Source organism: Numenius arquata, chromosome 17 (assembly GCF_964106895.1).
Source record: "Numenius arquata chromosome 17, bNumArq3.hap1.1, whole genome shotgun sequence".
NCBI classification, from domain to species: Eukaryota; Metazoa; Chordata; class Aves; order Charadriiformes; family Scolopacidae; genus Numenius; species Numenius arquata.
The window spans coordinates 10,601,535-10,614,223 of NC_133592.1; the positions used below are offsets into that span (position 1 = coordinate 10,601,535).

Here is a 12,689-nt window from a genome sequence, read left to right on the forward strand (position 1 = left end):
TTGCCCAAGTGAAAGGCAATGAAAACCATTAAATCTTAGATCTCAGCCCCGCCGCAGAACGTGGGGCTACCTCAACCTTTTCCTCTCTGACCCAAACCGCCCTAAAACCAAACCCAACCAACTTTTCCAGCCCTCTGTGTAACTATTGTGTGTGTTTGCCACGGGATGGTTATTTTATTTTTGCAGGTGTAAATTTAAGTTGAGGCCAAGCCTGTGGAAGTTACGAAAACGCGAGATGCAAAGAGGAACCGCGAAGTGATATACGCTGAGTGATGAGAACTCGGAGTGAAACAGGGTATTAATTGTAAGAAATGTGAAGTCCTAATTTCTCCCCTGCTCCCCAAATAGAAAGAGAGTGGAAATAAATGCTTCCAAGTAGGATATTCTTGGTGAATTAGAGTGAGTGTTTTCATTTTATCTTCCTCGTAATGATTTAAGATGACTTTTGCATGAATTTAAGCACTATAAAGAAATGAAAGCCTGGGAGGAAGATGGTTCTGAGGAAGATTTCCATGTTAAAATACTGAGAATGATTTTCAAAAGCATTTAAGTGACTTATAGCCTACATCTCCTGAACTTAAACTCTTAAGAGAAAACATTTTAAAGGTGCCTGGGGGTGCAATTACGCTTTACAGCTTGAGCAGTCCTAACCATTCCCTTCCCTCTCTGTTCAGAGTCCAATTGAGGCCCCTTCCTCTGTGCTGTGCACCAGCTTTCAACCAATCAGACCCCGCGCAGGGTGAGGTCAAATACTTAAATCAACAAAAAAAGCATTTTTTTCCCTTCAGGTTAGCAAGTAGGGGCAGCTTAGGAAAGGATGCAGCCACCCCCAGAAGGAGGGGAGATGACAGCAGGGTCAGCTCTTCCATCTGACCTCCTCCAACGCATAACTTCACCCAAAGCGTACAGAAATCAAACTTTCATTTCCCAAAATTACTTTAGGAATTTAATACAGATTTCACTTTATCGTTTTTTACCAAGCCTTTAGCTCTTTAAAGCTCAGATCCTTTGCGGAATGAGACTCCCTGTCCTCAAGAATGAATTTTTTTATCAGAGCTCTCTGGGTTCTTTTACAAGCGTAATGCCAGCTCCCCACGAATTCCAGGGCACCCTCTTGCTCTCTGTCACAGCCACCGCATCCAGTCTGTAACTGTTCACTGAAAACGAGCCCAGGGATGCAGACGCGGGAATTCCAACCAGCGCCAGGCTGTAAGGATGCCCCAGGCGGGGCTCGGGGCCACCTCTTCGTGGGAATGGCATCTGGAGCCTCCAGCCCGGCTCCAGCTCCTGTCTGAACGCCCTAATCTGTTATTATACCCCGAACCCCGAAATTCACCGAGCAATTCTCCCCCTCGGGAGGCATTTCTGGGTTTACGGGTGACACTGGATGGGAAGCTGCTCCGACACTTGTCTAGCAGGAGCAACCCACACCCGCATCCCCCACCGCGTTGTGTCTCCACACACAATCCAGCCGCCCGGGCCCGTGAGGCGCTTCTCCCCCACGGGGAGCAGGATGCGGCGGGCTGGGCCTCTGCGGGGAACGGCGGGGCCAAAGGCGCCTCCCCGCAGCCTGACGGGGCCCGATCGCCCGGGCTGCGGCCTGTGAGGACAGGACGGGACGGGACGGCCCCCCCCGGCTACGGCTCCCGGCTACGGCTCCCGCCACTCCCGGCGACCCACAGCCCCCGCCCTGCCACCGGAAGTGCCGACCCGGAAGTCGTTTAGAGGTCATGCCGGGCAAGATGGCGGCGCCCAGGCGGTGAGGGGAGAGGGCGGCGGGAGCAGCGCTGTGGCCATGAGCGCTGCCCGCCGCTGCAGCCCACCCCGGGCGATGGCAGGTACCGCTGTCCGCGGCGCAGCGAGGCCCTGGAGGGATCTGGGGGTGGAGGGGGGCCGCGGCTTGCGCTGTGGGGCGGCCGGTGGGGCGGGCAGGGCCGGGGCGACCCCTGGACTGGGAGTAGTCCCTGGGGCTGCTCTATGTACTAATATATAGAGCATGTATATTTCTGTATATATCCTTCTATATAGGGCTACAGGTGTCGTGTCGCACAGGGGTTTCCTCTTGATGCATTTGACTTTGGTGCTGCCCTATCTCAGCTGCTTCCTTTCAGTGCTTGTGCCGTTTTGCCAAGATAATTTTATTTATAGCATGTAGAGACAGTCATGGAAGAAGAAACTAAGGATGCATCTCTGGGGAGGTGGGAGATTTGGAAGAACCCCCCCAAACCATCAGGGCAACATCCCACTTTCCACTTCTGTTCCCTGGAGCCTGCAAACATGTTTCTCCCCACCCGAGCAGCCCTGGTTCCCGTTTGGGGGATGTCTTGTGTCACAGCTGGTGACAGACATTGCAGTGTGAATTAGAAGCAAACTCAGTGGCAGAGAGGGAACTGGAATTTAATGTTCTAATTTTTTCTTTAAATAGGATTATTTATCTGGCATCTGAAGAGCACTGGAATCCGGCAGGTACCATGCCACTTCGTGCATCTCTGCCGTGTAGCCAATGACAGATTGGTTACATTTCAGTACTTCAACTTTCTCAAACGAATGGTAAGTCAGGGAGTGTATTTGTCCCACATTTCTCCTTTAATTCGTTTTGTTCCAAGTGATGAGTCAAAATGGGGATTAGTGTAACGACCAAGCTCAGGCAATTCCCAGCATCTCCTTTTCTGCTTTGCAGCAAAGTTAAGCACTTGGGACTTAAAACATTGGAGATTAGAGGAGACCTGCTGTGGCAAGGACAATGTGGCCGCATTGTGTCCCCTACCTGACCGGGGGCTTTCTGTGCCTTTGAAGTGGAGCAGTCGTCTCGTGTTGAGAAATGTGAAATGGAATTATTTTCAAAGTTATTATTTGCTAAAATGCCAATATACAGATCAAATCTTGGCTAGTGTTTGTACACGTGATAGATGGAAATCACCTGTGGAGGTAGTGTGTTCTGACTGAAGAGTTAATCAGTTAATTTGAATGAAAAATCCTGAACTCATTAATTTTATGGGTACGTTCTATAGCCTGTTGTTAATTTTCAGTATTAAAAGAGCTATAATTATCATTTAAACCCCTGAAATTTGTATCTTCTTTGCACAGTTGTATTGCATATAAGGGTATGGTACTAAAAGACAAATTTTGCTCTTCCCTGAGTTGTGTCCTGTTCTTGTATACTTTGGAGCTATATCCATGACATATGGATGAGACTAAGTCTTGCAGCTAATGACTGCTGTGACCACAAGGAGCATGTACATCTGCTGGTGTTTTTTGAGCTTCAGTCCTGTATGAAGCAAGAGATGGGGCTCTCTTCCTCTCTTCTGGGGATCACCAGCACCTCTCAAATCCTTTTTCCTTGCTATTGATTTGATCTGCATTCACATCACTCATTCAGAGTTTTGTATCCCTGTTCGTCATTATAATTGAATAATTATGATTTATTATAATAAATGAAAGCTCGGTCTTTTTATGCCTCTTTTGCTTGAAATATACAAAATATTTTGAGAAAGAAAATAGGAAGATGGAAATAGCTAAATGTTCTTTTTCTTACTCTGTGTTTTATTCTATAAGAGTTCTAAAAGAGAGGAGACAAGTGTCTCCTAACTTTCCTTTCAATATATGTTCATTTGAACTTCTGTTGAAAATTGTGAAGTCTAGTAAATTAGCATAAAGTTTGGGTTAAGTAGTAATAGCTTAATGTGGGAGGTGATTTTATATTATAGGAGGTAGATTGTATTTTCTGGCATTTTTCTGATTTTTTTTTTATCTTAAAGCTACAAAAAATTCTGTGCTTATATTTAGAGACTGGAATTGTTATGGGCATGTGTGTACCTCTGTTTAAAGGTGAATTGATCGGCTGTAAATCAAATAATAATATCTGGTACTTTTAAATATGAATAAAGTAGAGTTTGCTGTTAAAACTACAAGGGAGGAAATAGTTTTATGCAGAAGCAACTCCTCAAGCTGAAGTAAACATTACTGATGTAGCTGTGAAATTAAAAGCCGCCTTTGTAATACCTTGTCCAACTTCAGAAACTTTTTTGCATGTGAAATAAGTGTTTGAAACTCAGGCCAACTCAGTCATGTCATCATAGGAAGTAATTCTCCTAACAATAAGAGCAATGTAGCAATATAATTGATGTCATTAATAACCTGAAATGGACAGAAACATCTTCTTAACTATTCATATTAACATTTCTCTTTCTATCCAGTATGTAACGCAATACAACAAAGACCTCAGCCAACGAGCCAAACCTAAGTCAGATTCAGTTGCATCTCCTTTTCGTGAGCTTCAGCAGTTGGATCAAGAGAAAAAGGTTATATACAAGATTAGACCAATTTCACCTGTTCATCAGCCTTTGTCTAAGACATCGAGCAGAAATGAGCTGAGAGAAGTGAAGTTGGCTGCAGAAGCTGAAGGCTCAGTCACACCAGTAAGAGCAGAATCCAAAGACGACAGACAATGGAAAGAAATGAAGCTCCAGCTGGAAGATTTGCCAGGAATTTTGGCACGCTTGTCTAAAATTAAGCTTACAGGTACCGCTGGGTGTTTCTTTCACTCTGTGCATCCTGTTTGATATCAGAATTCCTTAGTGTTTTTGTAGGCTTTTGTGTGATAATTCCCACTTGACTGATGCCGAGTACCTAGGGAAATTCCATCAAATGTGTGCAGGGAAAATTGGTTTTATGGAAGCATTTAATAGGTTTCCCATTGAATTTGATGAAAAACAGTGAGGAGGAGTTTGCATCGTATTGTCAGCTAGCTTCTGGGAATCATAAGCAAGTGTTAGTACCGAAAAATACAGTGAAACTGGATTAGGAAGTGAATTTACAAGCGTTGTTAAGTAATAGTATTTAAAGTAGTCTTGCTTAAGTTTACCAAGGTTCTGGCTTATTTACTTACCTTTCACTTTAGTAGGGCTTATTGTGAAATTGGTATTAAGAGTACCAATAAAAGATAATCTGAATAATTTCTTATCTTGTAAAGGAAAATGTTTGAGTGTGACCTATTAAATTTTCTAAAATAAGGTATAATTTACTTTTTTAGTCCATGATTGTATCTTCAATCCAGCGGTTTGCCTAACTACATTTTCCCTTATTCTAATAGTAATATTTAACAACTATAAATTACTTCTTTGCCAATAGGTAGTGCTATATATACTTTAACATCTAAGGAATGTAATGTTCTGACCAAAGCCTTCTATCTTGTCTGTATTAGGGCCAAGAATCACAGAAAGATATGGGGTTGGAAGGGACCTCTGGAGATCACCCAGTCCAACCCCCTGCCAGAGCAGGGTCACCCAGAGCAGGTTGCACAGGAACATGTCCAGATGGGTTTTGAATGTCTCCAAAGATGGAGACTCCACCACCTCTCTGGGCAGCCTCTTCCAGGGCTCTGCCACCCCCAAAGTAAAGAAGTTCCTCCTCGTGTTTAGGTGGAACTTCTTATATTCAAGTTTGTGCCATTGCCTCTTGTCCTGTCCCTGGGCACCACTGAAAAAAGACTGGCCCCATCCTCCTGACACCCACCCTTTAAGTGTTTATAGGCATTGATGAGATCCCCTCTCAGTCTTCTCCAGACTAAAAAGACCCAAGTCCCTCAGCCTTTTCTCATCAGAGAGATGTTCTAGTCCCCTCATCATCTTTGTAGCCCTTTGCTGTACCCTCTCCAGCAGTTCCCAGTACTCCAGATGGGGCCTCCCCAGGGCAGAGCAGAGGGGGAGGATGACCTCCCTTGACCTGCTGGCTACACTCTCCTTGATGCACCCCAGGATGTCATTGGCCTTCTTGGCCACAAGGGCACATTGCTGGCTCATGGTCATCCTGTTGTCCACCAGGGCTCCCAGATCTTTTTCCTCAGAGCTGCTCTCCAGCAGGTCAGCCCCCAACCTGTCCTGGTGCAGGGGGTTATTTCTCCCCAAGTGCAGCACCCTACACTTGCCCTTGTTGAATTTCATCAGGTTCCTCTCTGCCCAGCTCTGCAGCCTGTCCAGGTCTTGCTGTGTGGCAGCAAGGGGTTTGTAGGAGGGGAGTTCTGTTGTTGGTCTTTATTGCTCAGAGGACAGTGTAGGAGAAGAGCAGAAAAAATATCGGGTGTAATGTGCAGAGCAAGGAAATAGAATGAGCTTTCCTCCAACTTCTGTAATCGTTTAGACAATTTACATATTCTGTAAAGAATATGGTGGTGGAGTTCTTTGATTTTATTTTTTTTTAAAGAAAAATAAATTCTCAGAGGTCAGTTTTTAAGTTACAAATGACACACAACTCCATTCCCTTCACCCATGAAGTTCTGATAGATCTCATATCCTGTGTGTTTTTCTTGGCAGACTCTTTATTTATACTTTTTAGAGTATGAAATAACAAAAAAACAAACTCTGCATTATGCTAAAATGGGACTTCCTTATGCCCTCCTCTTTCCCTGCTGCTGAAGTAAAGAGAATGTTTGTTTGTATTCTGAACTGTAATTCACCTTTGAAAGGAAATGAGTTTAGCGATTACCATAACCCTCCTGCTTCGTGTAAACTCCCGCTCTTGTGACTCTGCCATTAGAGGCTCTGCCTTACCAACAGGAAAAGGGTTTTGTTTATATTCTTTTGTCATAGAAAACAATTAGGGAACTCTTTAATTGCTTGTCGCATAACCTACCTTTTTGGGGTTCAATTTCCATCCTTTTCTTTTCTCTATGGTGTTCTCTGGCCGCTCTCTGAACAGCTGGGCTTTACCATCCAGGCACTTGGCAAGAGAACGCATCTGTCGGATAAGTTTTCAGAATTATAAGTGTCATTTTCTTCAACTTTATCCTAAAGTTCATGTGTAGCTGAAAATAGGAGAGAGAGACGTGAGGGTATGGTAATAGGGGGAAATTACAATAATTTATAATGTGAACACAATAAGAATTTTGGGTTGTCTCATCTTAAATTTAATTTCAAGTTTACATGTAAGTGATGTTTTCCTTAGTGGTCACAGATGAAAACTAGGATGAGTATGTGCAAAAACACTGGAAATTTAAACTTCAGTTTTTAATTTGGGGGAAAATTGTTGAAGGCACGATATGACAAATGCTGAGTATTTTCGTTAGATATTTCTCTGTGGTTTCTGAACATTTCCTCGTTGTTGCTGCTGTAGTAAAGGATGTCTTCACGTTGGTCTTCTGGTGAGGACAACCTGCTATAGATGTGTAGCACCTGATGCACCACCTGTCTGACAAGTGGGTGTAGCAACGTGGGTCAGATGCAAAGTTAACTGCTGATTTCTAAGCAGCTGCAGAATTTTTAATCTAATTTACAAGCTCATTGAGAAACGGGCTGTGTCTTTAGTGTATCTCTGTCTCTGCCGTGCCTGGAAGTGCCAAGTCCTGACTCTAGGCTACCGTAACATGCGTCTCCTTTAAAAGTCAGACTAGAACCCATGTGTTTCAAACATTTATCTACCTTTCCTTTATCCTGTGTTTTAATATACTACAGTTAACATTTTTATTTGTGTTCACAAGCATATTTATTTGTCTAAAGATTCTTTTTCGTTCACAGTTGTGTATTAACTGGTTGTTGTTTGCCCAGAGATCCTGCGCAAAGTCGCAGTCTCTCCCCCAAAGGCTTTGTTTTCTTTTACGGCATCTCATTGCAAGGCACTTTTACGTTCCAACTCTTAGAAGGTGTTTTAGAGTTTTGGAAGTATTTTCTTCAAAGTACGTTTTAATAGTCAATCCATTAAATCGTGATGAATGTTGCTGTTCTCTTCTGATTTGTCTGAAGACTTTGTTTCAGATCTCACCGGAGCAACTTCTGCACTTGGTGTCTTTCTTTGGTTCAGCGTGTGCGGTATCTGGGCGGAATCACGGGGACACTTCTAACCTAATCTGTTTTCCCTCAAATCAGGGTCACCTTTACGTGTATCATTCCTGACTTGATGTTCTTTTGTCTGCTCCTAAAACCAACCAGCTAAGCTGGTTCCTAAACTCTTAGGAACTCAGGAACTTTAGGAACTCGGTTCCTAAAACTTCCTAGTTTCCCTGGGCAGCCTGTGGCAGTGTGCGTCTAACAGAATCCACGCTCCTTTAGTGGAGTTCTACTATGTTTCCATTTTATCCTGGAATAACAGCATTTATTTAAATGATAGCTTTAATATAGCCAGAAACTTTGACAAAGATATATTGGTATGTATTGTTTAGATTATTACTAGGCTACATTTATTCTCAGTTCTAAATATATTTCATACGCCTGTCAAAGTAGTTCTCATTTTGTGATTATTAAAACAGTAACTATTATCCTATCAAAGAAACAAAGCTTAATGTAGCTTTCTGCAATTTGTTTTCTGTGCTACGAGGAAAACTAATCAAACTGTAATAATAGTTTATTTTTATTTTTTGCAAAGCATTTTTAAAATTGTTTGATGGTAAAAAAAGATTATCATGTGCTCTGTTTGTAATATTGCACTTGAATTTTACATGATACAATGCAAAGACTTGTTTCAAATTATTGTCCCAAGTTTGCTTTGGGAGTTTGGCCTTCTTTAGTGTGCAGGTTATAATCAGAAGCAAAAGTTAGATGTGCCTACCTCAAACAAATCTAAGTTTGTAAAGGGAACCTTGGTCAGTTGAATAGCACTAATGCAGATGCCACATTGAGCTTTCCAGAAACCGAAGTATGAAAATTCTGGAAGGAAAATGCCATCAGGTTTTGGAATGCTGCTTGCCTTTCGGATGGAATTGTTGGAGCTGGAAGGGACCTCTAGAGATCATCTAGTCCAACTCCCCTACTAAAGGAGGTTACTCTTAAAGCAACTGCCCTGCTTTAAGGAGTATCAAAACATTAGCAGTAAAACGGTGAAATTATTTCTTAAATTAATGTCAAAATGTGTTTGCTTTTGTCTTTCCATATGTACTGATACATCCTCAGTACAGGAGTAGAAAGGCAATCAAAAGCTGGATTGGTTTGCTTTGGCTTTCTACGCTTTTATTTTGGCTTGGCTACTTTTTAATAGGAGGTAAACAAAATATGGCAGTGATTCACATGCTATAAATACAATTACAGGGATTTATAAAGGCAGATCATGTTACAATGAAGCTGGAGGGGAATATAGAGAATGCTGTACACTGTAGACTTTTTGAACGTGTTTTTCTGCTAGAAACATCATAATTCACTCTTCTTGTCACCAATCCATTAGCATTTTCTTTTTCATTTACATTGAAATTGGAGATAAATGCCCCTTGTTGATTTTTGTTAAAGCTAAAGATGTTTAAAAGACCAAAAATTAGGTTTAGGCTGAGATCACAAGTTTAAATCCTGGCTTCTTTTTGAAGAGCGTATATAATGCCAACTCTCATCAACAAATCTTGAAAGGATCAATTCCATCTTCTATGCAATAAGGTGAAGTTAAATTGGCCCCTAAAGCACTAAACTAACAGAGATTAAAAAACAAACAGAGTCAATGACCTCATTCCCTTGATGTGATCTCAATTAAATATACTTTTCCTCCATGAGGAAAGCAGCAGAAGAAATGATTGCTTCCACAGTAAAAGAAAATAAACTTTCAGATCCAAAGGGAACCTTTTCTTATTTACTCTCGACGTGCTGCGTTTGAATTTCTGGGCGATGAGGGAGGCGGGGAATGCCCGGTGTCCGGAGCTGCCCAAACAGCTCCAATACCCGTTCCGATGGGATAAGTGAGAGGATGGACTGCAATCTTTTTTAATGAGAGCCTGATAAGTCACACCGAAATGACTGGCTGAAATTAATCTGGAGAAATCAATGGGGACTTTAATTAGTGCTGTAGCCGTACAGTATTAGGATTTCTTTGAGGTCAGGGTAAGGGTGATGTTACACTGACTGTTTGCCAGCCTGCTCCACCTTTCTTCTGCAAATGAGCTGGTGTTTTCCCATAATAAATTGGTGTAAAGTGCTCTCTAAGAGAAGTTTTAATTAAATTCTTGTCTAGAAGTGCACGTGTGATTTATTATGCAAAAAAAAATGAATGTAATCACTCTTAGAAATGCAAACGCCCCTCTCTCACCATCATCTTTTCAATGTATTTTTTTTAACTCTATCAGTTGTAAACCAATGCAGTTCCTGTTTGCTTGTGGGCTCTACTAAGAAGGATCCCAGAGTTTTGAAACCAAGCTGCTGTTGTATTTATATAATAAATGGGGTCCAGTCTTTCAGAAACGATCAGCACTTGTGTGTGGGGGGTGGGTTATAGGGCTTTACTGCAGATTTGATTGTATTTTAGCAGTTTCTGAAGGGTCGCATCGAGAGCCAGGGGAATCAAAGCCCAGGGACTCCCCTCGGTACCGGGCAGGGACCCTGACACCACACACTGCCGGCCTGCAAATCCGTAACAGGGCTGAATAATTACTGTATATAATAATATTATGTATATTATCATACCAACATTCAGCTGCCAATGGATTTTAATACTTAGAGGAAAGTTTTGATGAGCAGCAAGTTTTCTTCCCTGTCTTTTTAGGATTAAATCCTAAGGTTCTTAGGCAGGCGCAATTCTTAAAATTAGCACTTTGCATGTGCATCCTCGCTGGCAGGTCTCTGCCATGACATTTAGGTTTTCATCTCAAGTAACGCTGCTTAGGAGATAATCCAGGTATTTTCAGCCAGCAAAGGTTATTTATTTGTCATTTAACTTCAGGCAAGCAGGAGACTGTAGGAAATGGGAAGATAAGAACATTTTGATTCTTTGATTGGAGCTAGCTGAGGTCTGAAACGTGTAATTACATGTGAAATATTATTTAAATACTTTCTGTTTAATAACTATTAATTTTAGATTGTACAGTTCGAGGCTATGAAAAAGATATTCAGTAAATGTGCTGACATTTACAGTATAAGAATTTTTTCATGTATTATTTCTTGCCAAAAGTGAGGTTCCTAAGACCTATTATTTGGGTAATTGCAATGCTGGGGTCGAGACTTGGGTAACTTTCATTTTAAGGATGTGACTTGCAGTACTGTACTGAAGCTATAATTTTGGATGACAAAATTGAAATGGGTTTTTATTAATCCACTCAAAATTTGAGGCCTTTAAAAGTTGCTGGGTCCATGTGATGATCTGATTTTTAACTTCTGCCTGAAGTGGGCATGTGAAATGGGACCAGTGTGAGCAGATACTTGCATGGTGAAGTTACTTCACCAGATGTAGCCTACGTGCCCCGAGTCTCTTTTTGACTTTCTGCATTGCTTAAGTTCCTGCTATGTAATGCATACCTCTCAATTTGGGATTTTTCTTGCTGTTTTTCTTCCATGTTAGATTTTGCAATGGCATGTGCGTTACTGGAACAAACGCATCTCCTCTACATGTTGTGTGAGGCAGTTTGATCCTGTAGTGAGTTCATAAAATAGGGAATACAGAGGCCTAAGATTTATTCTCACCTCATCTACTAATGTGCTGATGCTTCTGAGTTTCTCATTTCATCCATGACAGTTCATAGAATCATAGAATGGTGTGGGTTGGAAAGGGCCTTAAAGCCCATCCAGTGCCCCCCCCCGCCCTGGGCAGGGACACCTCCCACCAGACCAGCTTGCTCCAAGCCCCGTCCATCCTGGCCTTGAACCCCTCCAGGGATGGGGCAGCCACAGCTTCTCTGGGCAACCTGGGCCAGGGTCTCACCACCCTCACAGCAAAGAAGTTTTTCCCGAGATCTCATCTCAGTCTCCCCTCTTTCAGTTTAAAACTGTTCCCCCTTGTCCTATGGCTCCCCTCCCTGATCAAGAGTCCCTCCCCAGCTTTCCTGGAGCCCCTTTGGGGACTGGAAGGGGCTCTAAGGTCTCCCTTAGACCTTAGAGACCTTAAAGGCTGCTCTACGTTCTCCTTCTCATCTTTGACTTCTTTATGTAGAGTATTAGTATTAATTGTATGCAGTTCCTGGAGCTCCTTTGATCCATAAAAGTAGTAAAAAGCTAATCTGCACAAGGGTTCTTACAGGGTTTAGCAACCTTAACTCTAGTGGTCTGTAGAAAGAAGTTGGTTTCTTGTTGATGCCTGACCTGTGCTCTCGGTTGTGTTGCAGCTCTGGTTGTAAGCACAGCGTCTGCTGGCTTTGCCATGGCCCCGGTCCCTTTTGACCTGACCTGTTTCCTGCTGGCCTCCCTCGGAACCGGACTGGCCTCCTGTGCTGCCAACTCCATCAACCAGGTCAGTCCATCTCCTTGCCCGTTCCGTGAACTGGGGGTGTCGTGGCTTCTGAAAGGCTGCCAGGGCTGGGAATGCTGTGCCTTCAGCTGCCGCGGCAGCTCTGAGCCCCTAAAACTGACACCGCGGAAGGAATTAAAGGCTGGGAATTAAAGCATAGTTGCTAGGTACAGCGTGTTTATTCAGAATTGAGTTGATGAGGTTTTAAGCCTCCCAATAATAATGTTTATCTTGATAATACCGAGCATGGGTCACTGAAAATGACATAGGAAGAACTGTGTAATTGGAGTGTAAGAATAGCCACGGGGGCTCCAGCCTTATGAGCCTGGTTCCTCGGTTGTGTTATTGTATGACCTTGTGATATCTGTTTAAAGAAAGGCTAAGAGCACCTTTCTGAACATCTGTAGTAGGACTTTGGTGGGGTTTCAGTGGGGTTTGTGTGCGTCTGCTCAGGCTGGAACCAGGGAATCCCCTGCATCTGCAAAACGTACTGAAAGTCTCTGTTGTGTGGTAGCTCTTTCATGCCACAGATGTTCTAGGTGCTTCCTTGCATGGATGAACGTGCCCGT

At 42.8% G+C, this 12,689-nt stretch overlaps 1 protein-coding gene across 2 annotated transcripts in view; it reads left to right on the forward strand.

Moving 5' to 3' along the window:
- Positions 1-1,713: 1,713 nt before the first annotated feature.
- The window catches only part of COX10 (cytochrome c oxidase assembly factor heme A:farnesyltransferase COX10), a 110,618-nt gene continuing 99,642 nt past the window's right edge, over positions 1,714-12,689 (forward strand). For both annotated transcript variants that reach the window (XM_074160148.1, XM_074160149.1), the window contains exons 1-4: positions 1,714-1,838; positions 2,426-2,550; positions 4,197-4,521; positions 11,999-12,123. In XM_074160148.1, coding sequence (XP_074016249.1) covers positions 1,796-1,838; positions 2,426-2,550; positions 4,197-4,521; positions 11,999-12,123 — 618 coding nt within the window. In that variant the 5' untranslated portion in view covers positions 1,714-1,795. The remainder of the gene's footprint in view (positions 1,839-2,425; positions 2,551-4,196; positions 4,522-11,998; positions 12,124-12,689) is intronic.